At 35.1% G+C, this 21,027-nt stretch overlaps 1 protein-coding gene across 2 annotated transcripts in view; it reads right to left on the bottom strand.

Annotated features, from left to right (window-relative positions):
- COL14A1 (collagen type XIV alpha 1 chain) overlaps positions 1-21,027 on the bottom strand; it is a 253,774-nt gene that overhangs the window by 115,857 nt on the left and 116,890 nt on the right. For both annotated transcript variants that reach the window (XM_051971025.1, XM_051971024.1), the window contains exons 18-23: positions 18,557-18,619; positions 16,243-16,394; positions 9,894-10,023; positions 6,840-6,962; positions 6,523-6,672; positions 1,862-1,978 (exon numbers count right to left, since the gene is read on the bottom strand). In XM_051971025.1, the coding sequence (XP_051826985.1) occupies positions 1,862-1,978; positions 6,523-6,672; positions 6,840-6,962; positions 9,894-10,023; positions 16,243-16,394; positions 18,557-18,619 (735 nt within the window). The remainder of the gene's footprint in view (positions 1-1,861; positions 1,979-6,522; positions 6,673-6,839; positions 6,963-9,893; positions 10,024-16,242; positions 16,395-18,556; positions 18,620-21,027) is intronic.

Here is a 21,027-nt window from a genome sequence, read left to right as displayed (position 1 = left end):
GCCGGTATGTTGATTAGCCACAATAATGAAAAAAACAGACTTCAGAATGAATGAGTTCTGTCCTAATTGAATCACAAAATCTTTTGATGTATTAAATGTTAATGAGAAAATGAACAGCACTTTTTGTTCATTCTTATTCAATCAAAACTGTCTTGGATCCGTTGAAGACATTTCTGGCTGCTTCCCCATTATGCTGAGGAAGTACAAGTTAGGTTAACTCCCAGATAAGAAGGAAGTCTAAGCTCAAGTTCCTGCCAACAAAGATCTTGGCTTTACAAACAGCTTATTTGTTTCAGGCTTCCAGATTAATGTTATCTTTGGTTACACTGGTTACATTGGTTACGCAGTACAACATAAGGGGCCAATCATTGATCCACAAATAAGCTAACTTTTTAGGAGATTTGCACAAGTAGATTGGATGATTATACTTGTAAATTATTTTCCATTCATCTTTTGAATCATTCTGTATGACTAGCTTTTTAAAGACTTTCTACATAAATGTATTTCCTTTCATTTTTTCCTTTTAAATACTGAAGAATATATATATACATACATATTTAAACATACACACATATGTATATATTTAAATACATACATATATTTGCACACATGTGACACATATATAGGTATGTATATATATGTCTCTGTGTGTATATATATGTGGTATGTCTATATATGTGTGTGTATACCCCCCCAAAAAAAACCCAAATGTAGTCACAAAGAGTTGGACATTATTAAAATATCTAAACAACTACAAATATGTTTGTATATATATGTGCATATACACATTGTATGTATGCATGCATATATATACATATATACTTCATCTTGGTGGTATGATAGAACTATGAATGACCATCACACCATTCTATCAATTGGTAGAGACTTTTCTGCTTATTACTAATTTGACAAGAAGTCCTTTAAAAAACAATTTCTTTTTTTTTCTATTGGTACCCCAATAAAATCTCTGCAAAATTTTAAACAAATATGATGTGGTAAAAAGAATCATAGAATCAGAAATCCTAACTTTCAAACTCAACTCAGTCATTTACTATTTCTGTGAACTTGGGCAAATTATTTCACTTTATCCTCATTTTCCTCAGCTGTAAATTGGATGTAATATTCTTTCAATGTCAACTTCACATTTTTGTGAAAATCAAATGAATATTATAATTACAAAATGCTAAATGAAAAGGACATTGCTATTCTGCCTAATTATAACAATAATAAACTCTTTTTTTCTCCACTGGAATTTTTAGTCCTTTAGAAAAGGAGATTGATTCTAAGAATAATTGAGCAAAGAAAATTAAAAAGCTTTCAGTTTACTTGAGAATTACAACCCCCAAGAGGAAATAAGTTTACATATCACATATCATGCAGGTAGTTATTTGAACCACTAAAGGAGGAAAGGAAAATCTTTACCCCAAGTCACCCCAAAAATGATGCTACAAGAAATATAAAACTAAAAAGCAAACAGCCAGATAGGGTGCAAGCCCAAGTACAGTGACAGCTTATTTTATGTAATTCTGGTCTCCCCAAATAAATTGCTAGGATGTTGGGTGGCTTCATGTACAGGGTGCTAGACTAGGTGTCCAAAACACCAAAGTTTAAATCCTGTTTTAGATACTTACAAGCTGTATGACCATGGGCAAGTCAATTAACCTATCTGAGCTTCAATGTATTCACATGAAAAATAAGTATAATAATAGAATTTACTTCCCAATATATAAATGTGAGTTATTATTATGAGAGCTGTGAGTGCATCCTGTGTATCTGTAACCCTTTGATTCTCACAGTATCAAATATAGTGATGAGCACAAAGAAGGTGACTGAAAAGCATTTGTAAAACTCATCGTCTTACCATTGAGATTCTCTATGGCAACCCGGTAAGCAGTAGCATGACTGTGCAGTTTCCATTTGAGGCACAAGCTATTTGTTTGAATTCTTTCTGCTTCAAGATCAGTCACTCCCAGGAACACTAGAATGAAATGGAAATATTAATATCTACACTCTATGGGGAATGTCTTATAATATCCTATTTGTACACAGAAAGAAATTGGAGGGGGGGCAGGTTTAGAGTTCAAACTAATTACTCATTATTATTAATTTAATACTTGAATTATTATGCCTAGAATGCTCCTGCATTCCATACCTTCCTAAGGAACAGAAGAGTACTATGGTTTAGTAATGAACAAATCAAATATAAATACAAAGGTATTAAAGAAAACCTTATTCCATTGAAATTGCTCTCTCCAAAGTTACCAAAGATCTCTTAGTTGCCAATTCCAATGGTCTTTTCTCAACCCTCATTCAGTCTTTTGATCAGACCATTCCTTCCTGATACTCTTTCTCTTTAGGTTTTTAGACCATCACACTTACTGGTTCATTCCAACCTATTTGACCTCTCCTTTTCTGTCCCTTTGTTGGATTCTCATTTAAACCCTCTACTCAAAGGTTGTCAGGGTTCTGATCTGGGCTCTTTTCTCTTTTCCTTGTATCTACTTCACCTAATAATCTCATCAGCTCTCAAGAATTTAATTACTGATGATTCTTAAATTTATCTATCTTGCCTCAACCTCTGCAGACCAACTGTCTCTCAGACATCTCAAACTAGATGTCCAATAAACATCTTGAGCTCAACAAACACAAAATGCTGTTTTGCATCCAAAACCTTTCATAATCCAGCCCTGCCCTATAATTCCAATCTTCTTGTACCTTGTTCTTCCAAACCTATTCTTTGATCTAATAATACTGCCCTCCTGGCTGTACCATGAACAAGATACTCTGCCTCTCAGCAACAGATGTTCTCTCTGGTGGCCCCCAAGCTCCCTTTGCTCACTTCTGCCTTCTCTAACTACTTTCAAATTCCAACTTCTTCTATAGAAGCCCTTCCCAATGTCTCTTAATTCTAATGCTCTTTTCTGTTTATTGTTTATGACTTAGTTTATATATAGCTTAGTTATATGGAGTTATTGTTATATGTAGTTGTTGCCTTCTCCATTACACTGTAAGCTCTTTGAGGACAGGGATTGTCTTTTGTCTCATTTTGCATCCCCAGCATTTAGCCCAGTGCCTGGCTAGGCACTTACTAAATGCTTATTGACTAATTGAATAACAAAAGGAGTCAGTGTAGTAAAGGAAAGAACCTGGATTTAGAGTCATGGAACCTGTATTCAAATCCTGATTCTACTAAGCTTGCCTGTATGATCTTGGGCAAGTCAGTCTCTCTGTACCTCAATTTTCTTGTCTGAAAATGAAAAGCTTGAACTAGAACACCTTGGTGGTCCATTCCAATTCTAAATTGAGGATGCTATGATCTTAGACTATTTAACTCCTGTGGGTTTTGACTTCATTTATAAAAAGAAGATTTTGGACTAGGGGAAGGAAAGAAAACAAGCATTCATTATATGCGAGACACTATGCTAAGCATCAGCTCTGGGAGGTAAGTGCTGTTATTGTCCCCATTTAGGATTTTCTTGGCAAAGACACTGAAATGACTTGTCATTTCCTCCTCTGGCTCATTTTACAATTGAAGAAATGGAGGCAGACAGAGTTAAGTGACTTGCCCAGAGTATCATGACTAGTAAACATCTGAAGCAAAATATGAATTTGGATCTTCCTGACTCCAGGGGTTGTGCTCCTATCTATTGTTGCTCAGATAACTGTTCTGGTTCTCTCCAAATTAAAATGAATCACCTTAAAGACAACCAAAACATAAACCCTGGTTTCAGGCACAGGCAAATGGATAAGACAAAAATATTTAACTGAATCATGTACAATGGATCTTTATTTTCATATATAATATATATATATGAGGAAGAGAGAGCATATCAATTTTTGACAGTACAAAGTTATAGACATGTAAGTGATTCATGTGAAAATTGATGAAAATAAAAGTTAATTTTTTTTATCTTTGTATTCTAAGAACTTAGGACAATATTATACAAACTATAAATATTTATTAAATGTTATTTTGTTGAATTTTTACCCTATTGAATTGATATTAAAATTTTATTGAATAGGCAAAAAAAAAAGGGGTTTTTTTTTTTTAACATATGACAATCTCTCTGAGATACAGCATAATATAGTGGAGAAAAAAACTATTCTCTCAGGTAGAAAGACCTGTCTACAAATCCAATTGCTGACCCATCCTTATTGTATGATCTGAGGCAGTCACTTACCCTTTCAGAGCTCCTGACCAATTCTCTCAAACTTTATGTTGCTAAACAGTACCCATCTGCATTAGCAAAAGGATTTCCTTATCTAGAGATCTCTATACTAATGAAATCAGAAGTTGGGTCAAATAAGAAAAAAACAAAAAAAAGGAGAGCTTCTTTCTTGTAATGTCACAACTCTTTCCTTGACCCTATTTTGTTGGACATTTTTTAGTCAGAAACTTGGCTAAAAGAAGAATGTCATCATTCTTCTTGATGACAACTTATCAGGTTTGCAGATGACATGAAACTGGGAGGGATAGCTAATATTTTATGGACTCAAGATCCAAATAAATCTCAACAGCTAGAACAATGAGTCAAATTTTAATTAGGTGAAATTTAATATAGATAAATATAACATCATATACTTGGCTTAAAAAACAATAACCAATAATTGGATTAGGGAGTTATAGCTAGAAAGCTATTTATACAAAAATATATAGGGGTTTTCATGGACTAAAAGTTCTTAATGTAACATAGGAGATGGAAAAAAACCTCATATGATCTTAAAATATCTTTGTAGAAGAAGTTTTTAGAAAGAAAAATTTAATCCATACCAAGACACTGTTCAATACTTGATGTATCCAATGCTAGGTACCCTATTTAACAAACAATGTTAACAAGCAGTGATTGTAATAGTGGAAGGAGCATGATTTGTAGAGTCAGGGGTCTAGAGTTCAGAACCCATCCTTGACTCTCAGTACTTGTAGGAGCTTTAGCAACTTAACTTTCCTGAGCTTTGGTTACCTTACCCATAAAATGAGGGGAGTTGGACTATATGGCTTTTGAAGGTCATTTCAAAGTTAATATCCAAATTAGATCTTTTGCGTCAACATAAGAAAAATTTCCAAACATTTAGAGCTGTCCAAAAATGAAATTAGCTTTCTCAAAAGATAATGAGTTGCCCATCAATGGAAAGACTTCAAATGAAACTGAATGACCACTTGCCAAGGTGTTGTAGAGAGCATCCATATTCAGATTGGATTAGGTATCTGTACTTCTAGTTCTAAGATGCTGTAATAAATCTTTGCAATATATTTCTCAAGTTTGCTAGAACATTTTTCCACATATAGAATATAACATCCTCGAAGTCAAAGACTGTGGGTTGGTTGTTTTTTTTTTGTTTGTTTGTTTGTTTGTTTGTTTTTTTTGGCTTCTCAGCATTCAACATGGTATCTTTCTCATTAGAAGTGCCCAATCCTGTTTAGCCTTCATTTAGCATTTCCCCCTTTCTCTTACAGGGCCAACATAAAAAAAAAACAATTAAAAGAACTAAAAACTCACAAAATGACCTTTTATTTCAGAGAAGTAGCTATGGCAATAACTCTCTACTATATGTGTGGCATACTTCTAATTAGTAATTGGGAACTTTTTTCTTTTATTTGGAAATAATGATCCACTCAAAATCTTAACTGAAGGGCAAAAAGCCACATAGAAGTCAAATAAAAAGAATATTAACAAGCAAATTATTTTAAATTAAGTAAAAAGGCTAACTAATGAAATTAGTTTGGGGATTTGAGAGTGACATCAGAAGTTTGGTCTGTTTTATTTAATGAATAATATAAAGCTTTATTTCATGATGATGAATATTTAAATATACTTCATCAATTTTGTGATATTAATTGATTTCTGTGTATTCAGAGAAAAAAGAGGGAAACAGTTGGGAGTTCATGGCAATGACAAGATCTCAAATTTGTGGGGTAGCTAAAACCCATACCAGAGATGATTGGTTTAAGTGGATTAAGTTCTTGAAATGTGAAAGTCTTTGGTAGACAGCTTAGAGGAAGACTAAATTTCCCAGTGGCAATTTTGATTAGGACTTATTCCTGCCTGACAGCAGATTTTGTCAAAAAATTGGGAAATTTTACCTCATTTGAAAAGTTAAAGCAATTTTTTTTCTCTACTGAAAGTTTAACTTCTCTGTTAAACAGCAAAACACAGAGAATAAATAAGTACTATACTTTACCAATATTTTTAGTGCCATTTTAGTGCTACTCTCTGGTCCCCAAAATTTACGTGTCTCAGATGAATGGTATAACAAGGTTTTTTTTCTACAAGTTTTTATCATAGCTATCTGAATTCCATGTTAATGCTAAACTGCTCTATCAGTGAACTACTTTCCTACCTTACAAGCATATGACAAACATTAGATAAAGTATTCTCTGTTCCATTAATGAGATTTTAGATGTTATTTCCTACAAAAGACCTATGTAGAGAAAAAGAAAAGGCCATTTGGGAAAGAATAATTAATCAATGAATTAAAAGTAGTCATGTCTGAAGACTGAAACCAACAGAATGTGAGACTTACAAGTCTTTACTTCGCTTGTCAGTGCATCACTGAAGCCGGAAGGATAAGAGGCAAACACTTTCACATTGTATTCTGTTCCACTGGCGAGGTTTCGAATCAGAATGGTATTAATATCGTTCCCCACAAAAGTTTCCAGTGCCTGACCGGGAACTGAAGGAACAGGAAAAATGAACTTTAGTAATAAAAAAAATTGGCAGAAAAAGAAATCACTTGAAATGTACCCAAAGAGACAATGTTACTTTCAAATAAAAGGACAAGATCAAGTTGTTATTTGAAAAAATGGGATAAAGCAAATTGACCTTTAAAAATTTACTTACCACTAATGGGTTTATAGACAATCCTGTAGCCTTTTGGTGGTGAAGATGGGGGATCCCAAGTAATTCGCAATCTGTTATACCATTCATCTGAGACACGTAAATTTTGGGGACCAGAGAGTGGCACTAAAATGGAGAAAAATATTGATGAAGTATAGTACTTATTTATTCTCTGTGTGTTGCTGTTAAACAGAGAAGTTAAATTGTTTCAGTAGGAAATATCAAAAAAGGTACCGTTTTTATAGGCCAGTACAAAAGAATAATTCCTAGTAGCTTAGTCTCTTCAGAATCCAAAACAGCATTCTGAAAGAAACTCCCATCAGTGAAGTCCATCCTTTACATAATTGATTCATCTTAGGGTTAACCTTGGGGATTTTTACTAAACCCTAAGAATTACTAAGATATCTTTAAGGCTTTTGATAAAATATTTACAGTCATGTCCAAACTCTTCTCAGGGACATATTTCCACCCTATACACTCATCAAAGGTTTCCTCCTCTCTTCCCCCCATCCACCTATATTTCAGGTGATATAAGCCAAAGCTCATGGCAACAAACTCAGAATAATGATATTATTTCTGTTGAAATATGATTGTGGAGAAAATTGCTTGAAAAATAGCCATCAATAGTTACTTAGGTATCTTTTTATTCTAGAAAGATATAACAGATAGTCTGTTATTTATTTGGTAATGGGGTTTGACCCAATTCAATTCAGTAAACAGATACTGAGTATCTACTGTGTGGAAGGCACCAAGCTGGGTATCATTGTGCAACAATTAAAAAATAAAACAACCCCCAGCCCTTTGTCTTCAAGGATATTATAGTCTACTAAATTTATATTGTAGTACAAGTTGGAGTATTATAAGGATGAAAGAGAGATTCAGAAAAGGTGCTTTAAAAATATGAGATGATAGAACCATATTATCGATGATACAACAGAAATATTAATAGAGATGTTTAGTCTGAAAATTGGGTTTGTTTGCCTTTTTAAAAAATGGGTTGAGAGCTGAGACAAGAAGCAGAGGATACTGATCAAGTCAGGATAAGAGTGCTTTCTGGAAACACTCTGTGGTCTGTTCCCTGCCCCAATATTGCTTGATTAAAGAACTGGAAACATTCAGCCAGAAGAACATGTTCATTCTCTTCAAATCTTTAAAGAACTGTTATGTGTAATGAGGAATAGATTTTTTATGTTTGGTCTAAAGGGGCAAAATTAGTAATAATAGATAGTATTTATAGAAAGACAGAGTTAGGTTTGATATAAAGAAAATTTTCCAGACACTTCAAGGATCCCAAAGTAAAACAGGCTATTTTGAAACACAGTGGATTCCCCCTTACTAGAGGTTTTCAAGAAAAAGCTGAATGATCCCTTGTTGGTATGTCATAGACAGAAATTGAGTTCAGAAGTAGGCTGACTAATGTGATATTATATAATTCTGTGATTCTGTGTTCTTCCACTTTGTCCCAAGTCATAATAATATTTCAGTATTGTCTAAATGTTAAGTCAGGTCATGTAACTAAGGAAATGGAAATGACCTAAGGAGTACTTAGCACAACCAATTCCATGCAACTAGAGTTTAATACATCTGTCTTGAATCTAAAATAAATCAGGCAACAGACCTAAAATGTAATATGCTCTTTTGTGAGGCATTGTATTTTCTATAATTACATTTACATTTTCATAGCCATTGTCAGCACTGGAAATTACCAAAACAACTTGGGGATGGGGAGAAAAGGAATATTTTAGTACTATTAAATAAAAGAGCCACTGCAAATTTTGTAAGTCAAGTTGAATCTAAACAGCTGAATTTTCTCCCTCTTTCCTGCCTCCCTCCTTTCTTCCTTCCTTCCTTTCTTTCTTTCTTTCTTTTTTTCTTTCTTCCCCCTCTTCATTCTATCTTCCTTCTCTCTCTTCCTTACTATCTTCTCTTCTTCCCTCTCTTCTCCTACTCTTTCTTGTCATACTCCTTCCCTCTCTTCTTTCCATCTTCCTTTCCTCTCTTCATTTTATCTTCTCTCCTTCCTACTCTCTCTTCCTTCTTTTCTGTTCTCTTCTTTTCTTCCTTTCTTCTTTCCTTCCTTTCTCTTTTTCTTTGTTTCATTGATTAATTTTGGTTTTATTTAAGTTATTTCCAGATTCAGTCTATTTTTCCCCTTGTCCTACCTTCTTCTATCCTTAGTGAGTTTTCCTTTATAAACATCTGAAAAAATGCCATTTAGCAAAATTAAGCTATATTGTGATAATGTGTTTGGCAGTAGATGCAACATCCCACAGTCAGTTTCCCATCTCCCCACTGAAAGGAAGAAGGTACATTTTCTCAGCTCTTCTCTGTGGACCAAATTGAACATCACCATTAAGCTACATTTACCCTCACTCTGGTGTCTTTTAATTTATTTCACTATAGATTAAGTTTTTGTTTCTTGGTTCTATTTCATTTTGTATCAGTTCATACAAGTCTTCTCAAGTTTCTCTTGATTCTACATATTCACCACTTCTTATGGCATAATAACAATTCATTTCATTCATAAGCCACTATTTTTTTTTTCAGTAATTCCCCAATGGAAGGACATTCATTTTGTTTCCGGTTATTTGCTAACACAAAAGAGCATTTGTTACTTCCTTGGATTATGTATCCAGGAGTAGCATCTCTGGGTTAAAGAAAGGATTACCTTCCTCAAGGAAACTGCTTTTCAAAATGGTTGGATCAGTTTACAGCTCCACCAATCATGTAGTGGTATGCCTTCCTCCAGCAGCTCTAACACTGACTATTTTTATCTTTTGAGAGTTTTTTGCCAATTTTGAGGAATTAAAATTTTAAACTGTTGCACCAGAAAATTCACATATTGCCAAACTAAATGTATGATGTGTTGAGAAGGGACTTCAGGTTCATACTATCATCTGTTCGATGTTAGTTAACATCATAGCACAGATATCAGATTTTACTTAGCTATTTCTCAGGAGCATAAATAATATGTTCCTGAGAAATAATAAAAAAAGTTCATTTATAAAAATAATACATTTTTAGACTATTATCCAGGGGCAGAGGGTTTATACTCACAGGTTTTTCCAGGGGCTGACACACTAACACCTTCTCCATCAGAATAGATGGGAGTCACAGTGACTTTGTATTCAGTATCTGAAAGCAGAGGCTTGAGAAGAAGTTGGTTCTGTTTTCCTGGCACCATAACCTAAATTGAAAAATCAAAGTCTTATATTTATAAGTATCCTAGACATTTCTTCCTATTATTTCAATATAAGAAGAGTCCCTTAGCCCCCTGCCATAATCAGAATTGAGGGCTATATAGAGGGAGAGGAGAGGTGGAGAGAAGAAAAAGGGAAAGTATGAGATAGATTTTCTGTCTGCAGCTCACCCTCATGGACACCTTTTGATTCTAACCATAAATATAGAAAGTTTAAATCTGAGACTCTGATGAGTTGTACTCTATCCCAAATCTTTGGAAATCATCCAGATCCAAATGATTAATGTTCTGTATAAAAAGCAGGTGTTTGTGGTTCTTGGGGAGGTCAGTTTACAACATCGGCCTGCTGTCTTTGTGACTCAGTATAAGTAGTCCCTTGAAAATTCAGTCTTTCATTATTTTGTTATCCTGTCAGCTATAACCCAATCCCAGGATTTACTTGTTTCAATCATAAAATGGCAGGTGTTAGTTGATGACTACAGCCTTACACAGCCCTTGTAATTCTTCTGAGACAACAATTACAAAAGAAAGGAGAAGAAGAAAGAAGAGGAACAGGAGGAAGAGGAGGAGGAGGAGGAAGAAAAGAAGAAAAAGAAAAGGAGAAGAAGAAAATAACAAGGAAAAGAACAAGAAGAAGAAGAGAAGAAGAAAGAAAAGAAGGAGGAGGAGAAGAAGAAAAGAAGAACAGTAAGAAGAAAAACAAGAAGAACAAGAAGAAAGAAGATAACAGGAACTTTTATATCTGAGTGGAGCACCTCATAAATGCAAATACCACCTCAGTGTTTCTCTAAAGAGTTCTGAAAATAAAGTTGGTTGAGGTGTTAGGCCCCAATAGAAGGGAAGCAGTTTCTTCAAGCATCGTTGTAAATAAATTATGATCTACCCAAATTCTCTCAATGGTAATCCCAAAATAATTTCTTCTAATCTTCCTGTTGTAGTCTTCTAGCTTGCCACCTGTGATCAGTTCAGAAAACAAATCATTTTTGGAAAAGATACTTGGCTGCCAAGATTGCCTGGAAAGAGTTAAGGAGTCAAAGGCCAGGGACAGCTGGATTTGCTCCTCAAAGGAAGGGCCAGGGTAAAAAGCCAGCAGGCGTAACCACGGAGTTTGGCTCAGTAGCTCTGCCTTTGGATGAGAGGAAACCAATAAATCATGAACTAAACCCAAGAAAGCCTTTAGTTGAACCCTGAAGTAAATGTAGATTAGATTTGGTTAAGTCTTCAAAACAACAATACATTGTTTTTATTATCATTATTATTATTATAAAAGAAATCTAGCTTGGGCAATTTTATACTGGTTTGGGAAGTTAATACGTGCCTTTTTTAGGAAGACACAAGGAAAATGCCTATAGTCATAATTAGTTTGGGACTTGGAAGTAAAGTAAAAAAGTCAAAGAGAAAACTTGGTCAAAGCCTTTAAGAAACTACAGTAAGGATGCTTAATTGCTCTATCCTTAGACTAGTTTAGCCTCAAACATAGAAAATGGAAAGGTTTTGGTTTGTCCCAATTTGTATTACTCATTTGATATAGTTTCTTCCAAGACAATTCCCTTCAACTTTGTCTTTCTCTATCTTTGTCTCTCTATGTGTCTCTCTTGGTTTTTCTGTTTTTCTGTCTGTCTCTGTCTCTGTCTCTGTTCCCCTCTCTGTCACTATCTCTGTCTCTTTCTGTCTCTGTCTCTCCCTGATTTTGCCTTTCTGCCTACTATCTAGCTGCTAACAAGGAAATTCTTTCCAGGTAATTTTCAAACAAACCATTCATGCTGATGTACCTGAAATCAAGGTCATTGCATAATTCATTATTTTCTATCTCTGAAACAAATATTTTACCTTGGGACCTATCAAAATTCACACCTGGAAGCTATTATTATCCTTAGCACCTGGACGACTGAAAGATGGTCAGGGTATTTTCTGCTTCATTTAGTTGTCACTTGCAATGTATTGAAGAAGCAATTGTTAGCTCTTATAATTCCCAAAATACTTTACCTTGGTTATACACTCAAGAGTAATATGTAAATGTGCTCTGTGAAGTCTCTAAGTGTCTATTTCTTGGTGATTGTCTAGCCAGATAAATTAGACAGCTAAGTAGTGTGGTAGATGGAGTACTGGATCTGAAATCAGGAAGATTCATTGTCCTGAGTTCAAATCCAGCCTTAGACACTTATTAATTGTATGCCTCTGCACTAATCACTCAACCCTCTCCTCAGTTTCCTCATCTGTAAAAATGAAATGAAAATACCAAGCCATTTTAGTATCTTTGACAAGAAAACCCTAACTGGGTAAAAAAGAGACAGACATGACTAAACAATACCTAGACAAGACTATCATTTATGGACAAATACCACAAAAAGATTTTCATTTTCAAATGGGAAGTAAAATGAATAATATATCAGATGAACTTTTCTGAAAAAGAACTCTAGCATGAAGGAATTCTATTCCAAATCTTCTAATATTCAAAAATTTAAAAAAAAATTGACACAAATAGAACATGGGATTCAGAGGTACAAATATATGGATTCAAATCATGCCACAAATTAATTTGGTAACTGATTTAACAAATTGTGCCTCAGTTTCCTAATCTACAAAATTATGTCTTTTGAAATCACTTCAGCTTTAACATTTATGAATTTATGAATTCTTCATTCAGGACATTATTGTGAATCTTGATATTCAAGTTGAAAAGAATCTGGAGTCCATGGAACTTTCATTCTAAATAAATATGAGGTTACAATTCCCTGCCAACAGGAAAAAAAAAACAAAAAAAAAAAAACAAAAAACAAAAAAAAACCTTTGAGTGGCTGTCATCCAAATCTCCATAGAGTTGAGTAATGTGATGCTATAAAAATAACTGATTTTGGTCAAGACTGAACTAGTTTCAACTCTCAGGCACCTTTGAGTGCTAATGGCTGCAAAGATGAAATCTGGTACTTTGTTATCTCTTTCCTTGCACTCCAGTGAGTTACTGAGTGATCCTTTCCAGCTATACTATAAGCTTCCGGAGACCAAGAAAACCACCTCTTTTGGGTGGGGCTCCACTCAAAGCTTTGTCCAATTTTACACATGCAGGCATCCTTAATAATCTGTGTATAACTGGATTTTCCTACCCAGGATCTCAAAGGATTTGCATTCAAAATCTTTAATTGTCAACAAAGTGTTTCGTATACAATATTTATGTATGTGTGCTTTGAAGCACTTCATATTAGCAATTTCACTTTCAAGAGAAGAGCAGTTTAAATGTAATTACTCTTGTTTTATACATCACAGACTAGATCATAGGAGATTTTGCCACAGACATGTGACTCCTGAATTTTGATATTTACAGACTTCTAGGAGAACCTGGACAAGAGTGGCCCAGAATTGGCAGTCATGGATGGGTTAACACCTAGCACTTTGCTTCTGGCATCTAGAAAATGCTTGTGGATAAATTAGTTTCATCAGAGATAGTAGCCACAAAGATAAAATCACAGATATATGTGAAACTTGGAGTCTTAGAGTTTGAGTCCCAAGCTCAATTCTACTGCCTAATAGCTGCATAGCAGCAGAGCCTTCCAGAGATAGATCTAGGATCATGTTTTCATTTTCTTAAGAATAAAAGAAGACTGAAAGTCAGAAAATTATTTTAAATTGCATTGAATATTCCTCTTTTGCATTATTGTTATATTCTGTCCCAAATAAAGGGGGAAAGAGAATAATCTTTTATATATCTGCTATGTCAGTTATGGCCAGCCATTCTAGCATTCTTGCCAAAAAAATCCCAAATGGTATCATGAAGACATGACTGAAACAACTGAATAACAACAAGGTCATATTTGAACTTGAGTCTTTCTCAGATTCAAGACTAATGTTCAATCTACTGCTCTTTCTACTTGTCTGAGATCCCAATTCTATCCTTGCTATATAATGTTCTGGGAGCGAATCTCTGTTTACTGTAAATGGCATTTCGGTGCACTTCATGAGACTCATCTAAAGATTCTAGCATACATCCAATTTCGGTTTTTTGTTTTGTTTTTATTCTATATATAAGCCTGATTCACTTTTTGTGCTACATTTCTGGAATCTTTATATCTCTTCCTGGAAAGTGAAGTCTAAAAATGTTAACTAATCACCTCCTATTTGAAATGCATAAAAAAGCTCCTTACCCAAAGGAATCCATTATAAAGGAATCTTTTCACATCTTCAGCAAAGAAGAGTTTACCTTCCTTTGTTCTGGTGTGTAAATTTGAGTTTCCTTATAATGTGGTTGATTTGTTTGTTTAAAGCCATACCACACCCTTAGTTAATAATGCACTTCCCCCCTTCAACTAAAGCCCTTCAAAAATAAATGAATTTTCCTTTCTCCTCTAAAATCACTTTCTCCAAAGTATCTCCAAATTTGCTGGGGGAATAGTTTGAGAATCCCAGTTCAAAGAATAGGACAGAAAAGCAGCAAAGCTATTTTCTTTTTTTATGTTCTTCTTTGTAAATATAAAATTAGAATACAGAGTAATGATCAGAAAAATAAAATATCTGCGTCTGTCCTTTTTATAATCATTTCATTTTTAATTTCCAAAAAACATTTATATGTTATATTGAATTTATTACAGGGATGAACTTGTATTATTACTATGTTTGGAATTTCCACAGGTTTTTCTTCTAAAGGTATTTAATGAGAGAATTTAAGAAATTCTGAGCTAACATTAGGCTGACTTTATTAAACTATTTTCTGCTAATTTCAATATTTTATCAGGTAAATATTCTGGAAGAAAGTATGATAATGAATGGGACTCATTCTTTTTTGATGATGAGATAGCAAAGGCCATTTTTTAATCTCAACTTCTAAAAATAAATGGAAATTGAGAGAGGGTCAGTTGGTAGGAAACAATAACAATTCTTGGTGGAAAAAAATTCTATGGGCATTCTCTATGGATTTTCTTGAGGAGAAAATGAAAAAAAGGTGGAAAAATTGTGGATTGGAAAGGCTAAAGGAAAAATATTCCAGTGCTATCGAACAACCAAAAATATTATGTATAAAAATTATGTAAATGACTGGGAATCCTGCTGAATTCCATTAAATTTAAAAGCATAATAAGATTTGGTAAAATGCTAAAAAAAAAAAATGTTTTTTAATTAAAAAAAGATCAGGGAAGACTATGACCCATTGTCTTAGGATTCTTGTGCCCAGCATGACTCTCTAATAAAAAGGAAACATATGTGTACCTTATTTTAAGAAAACTCAGTATTTTTTGGTCCAGTGTCTGTGAGTTAGAGTGCTGTAGTGAATCTGGCTTTGGTAGAGCGGCTTTAGAATCATGAAGATTGGAGTTCTAGGTCCACCTCCAATTACCTGTGTGGTCCTGGGAAAGTCACCTTATTTCTGTGTACTTATTTCTTTGAGGCAATTCTTAAGATGATAAACTGCAGATGAATATCTAATGTGAATCATTAAATCACTAAATGTCTCTACCCAGAAAAAATGAAATCAGAGGGTTTAAACCCCAAAGCTTAAAGCTACTAACTACAAACTTAAATAAATCGTATGTTAGAGGATTTTACTGATATTTACAAAATGATTCTATGTTTTTTTCAACCAAGTTCCTTTAAACAATAACCTCTCCTAAAGCATTAAAGTTTTTGTTACAAATAAATCACTGGGCAAATGAACAAAAGTCAATTGTTCTTAGGAAGGACTGAATTGAAAATTAATTAGAAACAAAGACATCAGCTAAGAATTATAATAGATTCAAACAACAAGCATTTATTAATCACTTAACTACGTGCCAGTTGCTGTGCTAGTCATTGGGAATGGAAGTACCAAGAATAAAATGTCAGAGAAAATATGAGAATAAAATGAAATTTTGTGACTTGCTTTTAAGACAATATCTATCTATGGAATACAACAAAGTAGGTTTCTATACTTTCTATTTTTCCAAGAATTTTGGTGGAGAAAGACAAGGAAGTTTAAAATATAATCATCATTATTGCCATTTGTTATACATTTGTCCTTGTATTACTTTAGCATGCAAGCTGTTGTTAACTAAATAGGAAGAGGAGCAAGATGATGAAAGGGTTTTGGAGTGGAGTTAGAACCTGGTTATACCCATGAAGGAAACTGGCAGTGAAGTTTTTATTAGCTAAGGATATTAATCTCCAAGAGTGAGTGTCCTCTGTTAGCTCTGTGTTAGTTAGAAAGCTCTTCAGAGTTTCTAGACAGCTTAAAATGATACAGACCGTTCCTATCACTTCTTCAGCATGGTCTCCTTTAGCAGTAAGATAGGTCACCCTGAACTGCTCCACTCTGTTGTCTGAAATGTCCCATTTTACCCGAAGGCTAGAAGTAGATTCATCATCTACAACCAGGTTTCTGATTCCTGTTCGGAAAACTAGAACAAATATAATTGAGAATTAAAGAACTCTTAATGGATGATGCTTCTAAAGAGGTACCCGGGCCTTTGAAGAGATGGATTTTAGTAACCACAACTCTACCCCAGAAAACATAAAGGAGGAAAAGTAATATAGCTCTGCATCCTCTAAAATCATCCTGTTTGGACTTGGAGGGGAACATGAAATAATAAGAAAGACATTTACTTTCAGTGGGGAAAAAATGAAAGTAGCTTTGTCTTCAAAGTATACTCAAAAACATTTAGTCTCTCATTTCTAGTTAAGCACTAAAGATATTAATGCAATAAATTTTCCCCATCCTTCTGGCTCCAAGAGAATTAATTTTTGGATAACAGAAATTAATATATAGAAGGATTTTATTATCTATATCTCCAATACATTAGCACAAATCCTATCACTTCATCACTGCAATATGTAAATGTTTGTGGATTGTTTTGAATTCGGTTGTATGTCCTTGACATCTCAATTTGTATTTGAATTGGATTTAAATGAGGCAAAGTGACACAAGATCATCAATCTTACTCTCTCTTCCTAAGTCCTTAGTCTAATGGCAAGACAAAAGTCAAGATGACTGTCCATCAATACCCCAGAACGCAGTGGAAGACCTTGATATCTTCAATGCTTGATCCAGTTAATTTTAAGTGCTCCACAATGCCTCCTTTAGATGCCTTTATGGTCACTTAGAACAAATTCTGTTCATTCTGCTCTTATCATCTGTTCATTTTGCTGAGGAAAGTCTTGAAATGATTGGGGTAGACATCCTTCTAATTCACCAAATGTTCCAAGCTCTATAAGTTACCTTCAACCTGGTTTAGCCTGTCTACCAATATGATTTAGGATTATGACTGCTGCTCAAACTATGTTTCTTGAAACCACAGATGAGAATTGAATGCCAGGTGGACATCAAAGGTGAATGAGTAACCTTGAAAGGGACTTGGCAAGCCCTCATACCAAGTGCTCCCAAGAATTTTATACCATACCACCATTCCATTTGGTACATAAAGGATCATCTATCTTTGAATGTATGCAGATGTGTAATATGGTATCCTAATTCTCATGTGCTTCCTAATTCCTCCATCCTAATCTTCCCCAAACTCATCACTTTCTTTACACTTCTTTTAAATGCCAGCTGACCTTAATGAAGTATGACCCTCGTTGCCTTCTATCTAGATCACATTCCCCTCTGTTCCTGTGTCCTACTGGGATGAATTTCTCCATTTTTTTCTATTCTCCTTCCTTCTGATGTCAAACTAAATCCACTGCCTCCATTTCTTATTGTTCATTCCCCTTATAATCTGATTTTTATCACAAGGTCACCAATAATTTCCTTTTAGTTAAATCCAGAAACCTTAGGTTTTATCTTTCTTGACTTTTGTCCAAAATGATATTGTTGTCCATATGTTTTTTTCTTGTTATTCTTTCCTCTCTCCGTTTCCATGACACTGTGATATTTTGCTTTTTCTCCTAAGGAGGATTGTGTTGGTATGTGTTTTTCCCATATGGGTTTCTCTTCCTTCTCCCTTGCAGGGACCTTGTCTTGTACTTATTTTGTATCTCTCATAGTAGTACTAGCCACAAAGCAACTGGAAATTTCTCCAAGGTTTTTGAGATTAGAAAAGATCTTTCAATCATCTATCACTTTTTACTTTTTAAAGTGATTATTGCATCTCACAATATCTTCTCTCTATAAAACAGATTAGATTAGTGATACAGCAAATAGAGCACCAAGCCTGGGAACAGGAAGACTTAAATTCAAATCTAGGCTCAGACATTCATTTGGGATACAGACCCAGTAATGGCACTGCTGTGTCAAAGGATAGGCACAGTTTGATAGGCTTTTGAGCAGAGTTCCAAACTGATCTCCAGAATGGTTGGATCAGTTCACAACTCTACCAACAATGCATTAGTGTCCCAGTTTTCCCACATCCCCTCCAACATTTACCATTATCTTTGTCATCTTAAGACAATCTGAGAGTGTATAGTGGCACCTCAGAATTGTCTTAATTTGCATTTCTCTGATCAATAGTGACAATCTCCTTTTTTTAATTAAAAAAGAAAAAAAGCACTAAATATGACACAGTTTCTGCTTTAATCAAATTTCTGATGGAGAAGATGGGCAGAGGCAGCATTTATTTATCCTTACCTGAAGTTACTGGGCCAGTAGGAGATACAGTGGTAACAGTAGATACTGTTGAAGGAGCATCAACTGAAAACAGAAATCACTTGTTAGAATTTCTCAAGATGGAAAACCATTGTTTTGAAATGATATTAGGCCACCCAAATATGATATCATCTCACCACCTCAAAATCTTCTATAACCTCCAGTGGGTCCCTATCATTTCTAGAATGAAATATTAAGTTCTTTCTATTAAGCATGTAGAACTCTTTACATTATGCCTTCTTCCTACCATGTTACTCATCTCCAGGCCTGCTTGTTGTTCTTCACATGTGATGTTCCATTTTCCAACTCCATGCCTCTGTCTAGAATGTCCCCCCAGTCTGAGATGATCTCTTTTTCCTCTCTTCTGCCTCTTGGAATAATTGGCTTCCTTTAAGATTCAGCTCAGGCAACCACCTTCTAAGGTCCTCTTTTTTGTCCTCTCCACACACACTCCTTTTCTTTTAAAGTTATCTTGCATATCATCTACTTTGTTTTTATTTGTTGTATATACCTATTTATGCATATACTGAATCCTCTGTTAGAATATAAATTCCTTGAGGGCAAGGATTATTTCAATTTTGTTATTGTAACCCTTGTACTTAGAAAAAATACCTAATACTTGAAAAGCAAACAGAAAGTGCTTGTGGATTGATTTTTAAGGATGTCTCTGAAAGGTACCAAGAAGATAGGGAGTAGGTAGAATGAGACTCATAATGTAGGCTGCACAATCCAGTATGATTTGCTGGGGAAGTGTTTCTAAAGATGAAGTCCTTGATGGGACATAGCCCAATACAGAAAGGGGCTTAACCTGGAGGGGAAAGCTAAGTGCCTTTAGAGTAAGGGCTTCTGTATTTGTGAGTGATTATACTCTGGACCACCTCCAAGCTCTTTAGCCTCAACTAAGTATGCTGAATGTGGAGTAATTCTTTTCATCCTGGAACTTCCCCAGCCATCCCAGAAAGCAATGCCCCACACACCTCCCCCACTTCTTGAGATCTGCCTAAAAGCTTTTTTTTTTTTTTTTTTTTTTTTTTTTTTTTTTTTTTTTTTTTTTTTTTTTACATTTTGAGAGATGCCACTACCTTCAGGGACCCTTATGCTATTACCCTGGGGAATGGTTTTTGGCCATAGGTAGACCAAGGGTTATTTTAAGGGTTAGTAGTCACTAAGTGAAAGAGAAGTGTATGGACTTTGAACTATTGAGAATGGTCCAGGGCTAGAGGAGACTCAGCCAGGAGGAGAAAGGCTGAGCATCCCTAGTGCCAGGGCTAATCACATTCCAGCTTGAATCAGCTGGATAGCTCTTCAGCCTTAGCCTTGTATGCTAGGCTCTTTGCAGGGCAGAAGGTTGATACAGCACACCGAGTATTTGTCTCAAAGTCTTGCTACCTCTGAAGCTGCAGACACTCCCCATCCCTTCTCCCATCTCCTTCCATCACCTCTACCGGGTATCACCTTTAGATGCTAGAAGAAGCGGGCGCAGCAATAACCCAGCACTGTCTCTAGCAGGGGTCCTCAAACTACAGCCCATGGGCCAGATGTGGCAGCTGAGGACGATTACCCCCCTCACCCAAGGCTATGAAATTTCTTTATTTAAAGGCCCACAAAACAAAGTTTTTGTTTTTACTATAGTCCGGCCCTCCAACAGTCTGAGGGACAGTGAACTGGCCCCCTATTTAAAAAGTTTGAGGACTCCTGCTAGCTCCTTGATCTCGTCTTGAAAGCCCCCTCTCTCTATATATATATTTTTTTTTAATTTAAATTTTATTTTATTTAATAATAATTTTGTATTGACAGAATCCATGCCAGGATAATTTTTTTACAACATTATCCCTTGCACTCGCTTATGTTTCGTTTTTTTCCCCTCCCTCCCTCCACACCCCCCCCCACCCAAGATGGCAAGCAGTCCTATATATGTTAAATATGTTACAGTATATCCTAGATACAATAAATATTTGCAGAACCGAACAGTTCTCCTGCTGCACAGGGAGAATTGGATTCAGAAGGTAAAAATAACTCGGGAAGAAAATCAAAAATGCAAATAGTTCACATTCATTTCCCAGTGTTCCTTCTTTGGGTGTAGCTGTTTCTGTCCATCATTTATCCATTGAAACTCAGTTAAGTCTCTTTGTCATAGAAATCCACTTCCATCAGAATACATCCTCATACAATATCGTTGTCGAAGTGTATAATAATCTCCTGGTTCTGCTCATCTCACTTAGCATCAGTCCATGTAGGTCTCTCCAAGCCTCTCTGTATTCATCCTGCTGGTCATTCCTTACAGAGCAATAATATTCCATAACAGTCATATACCACAATTTACCCAGCCATTCTCCAATTGATGGGCATCCATTCATTTTCCAGTTTCTAGCCACTACAAACAGGGCTGCTACAAACATTTTGGCACATACAGGTCCCTTTCCCTTTTTTAGTATCTAGAAACACTGCTGGAT

The sequence above is a fragment of the Antechinus flavipes genome, chromosome 1, assembly GCF_016432865.1.
Source record: "Antechinus flavipes isolate AdamAnt ecotype Samford, QLD, Australia chromosome 1, AdamAnt_v2, whole genome shotgun sequence".
In the NCBI taxonomy this organism is placed as follows: Eukaryota; Metazoa; Chordata; class Mammalia; order Dasyuromorphia; family Dasyuridae; genus Antechinus; species Antechinus flavipes.
This window is presented reverse-complemented; position numbering and strand designations above follow the sequence as displayed.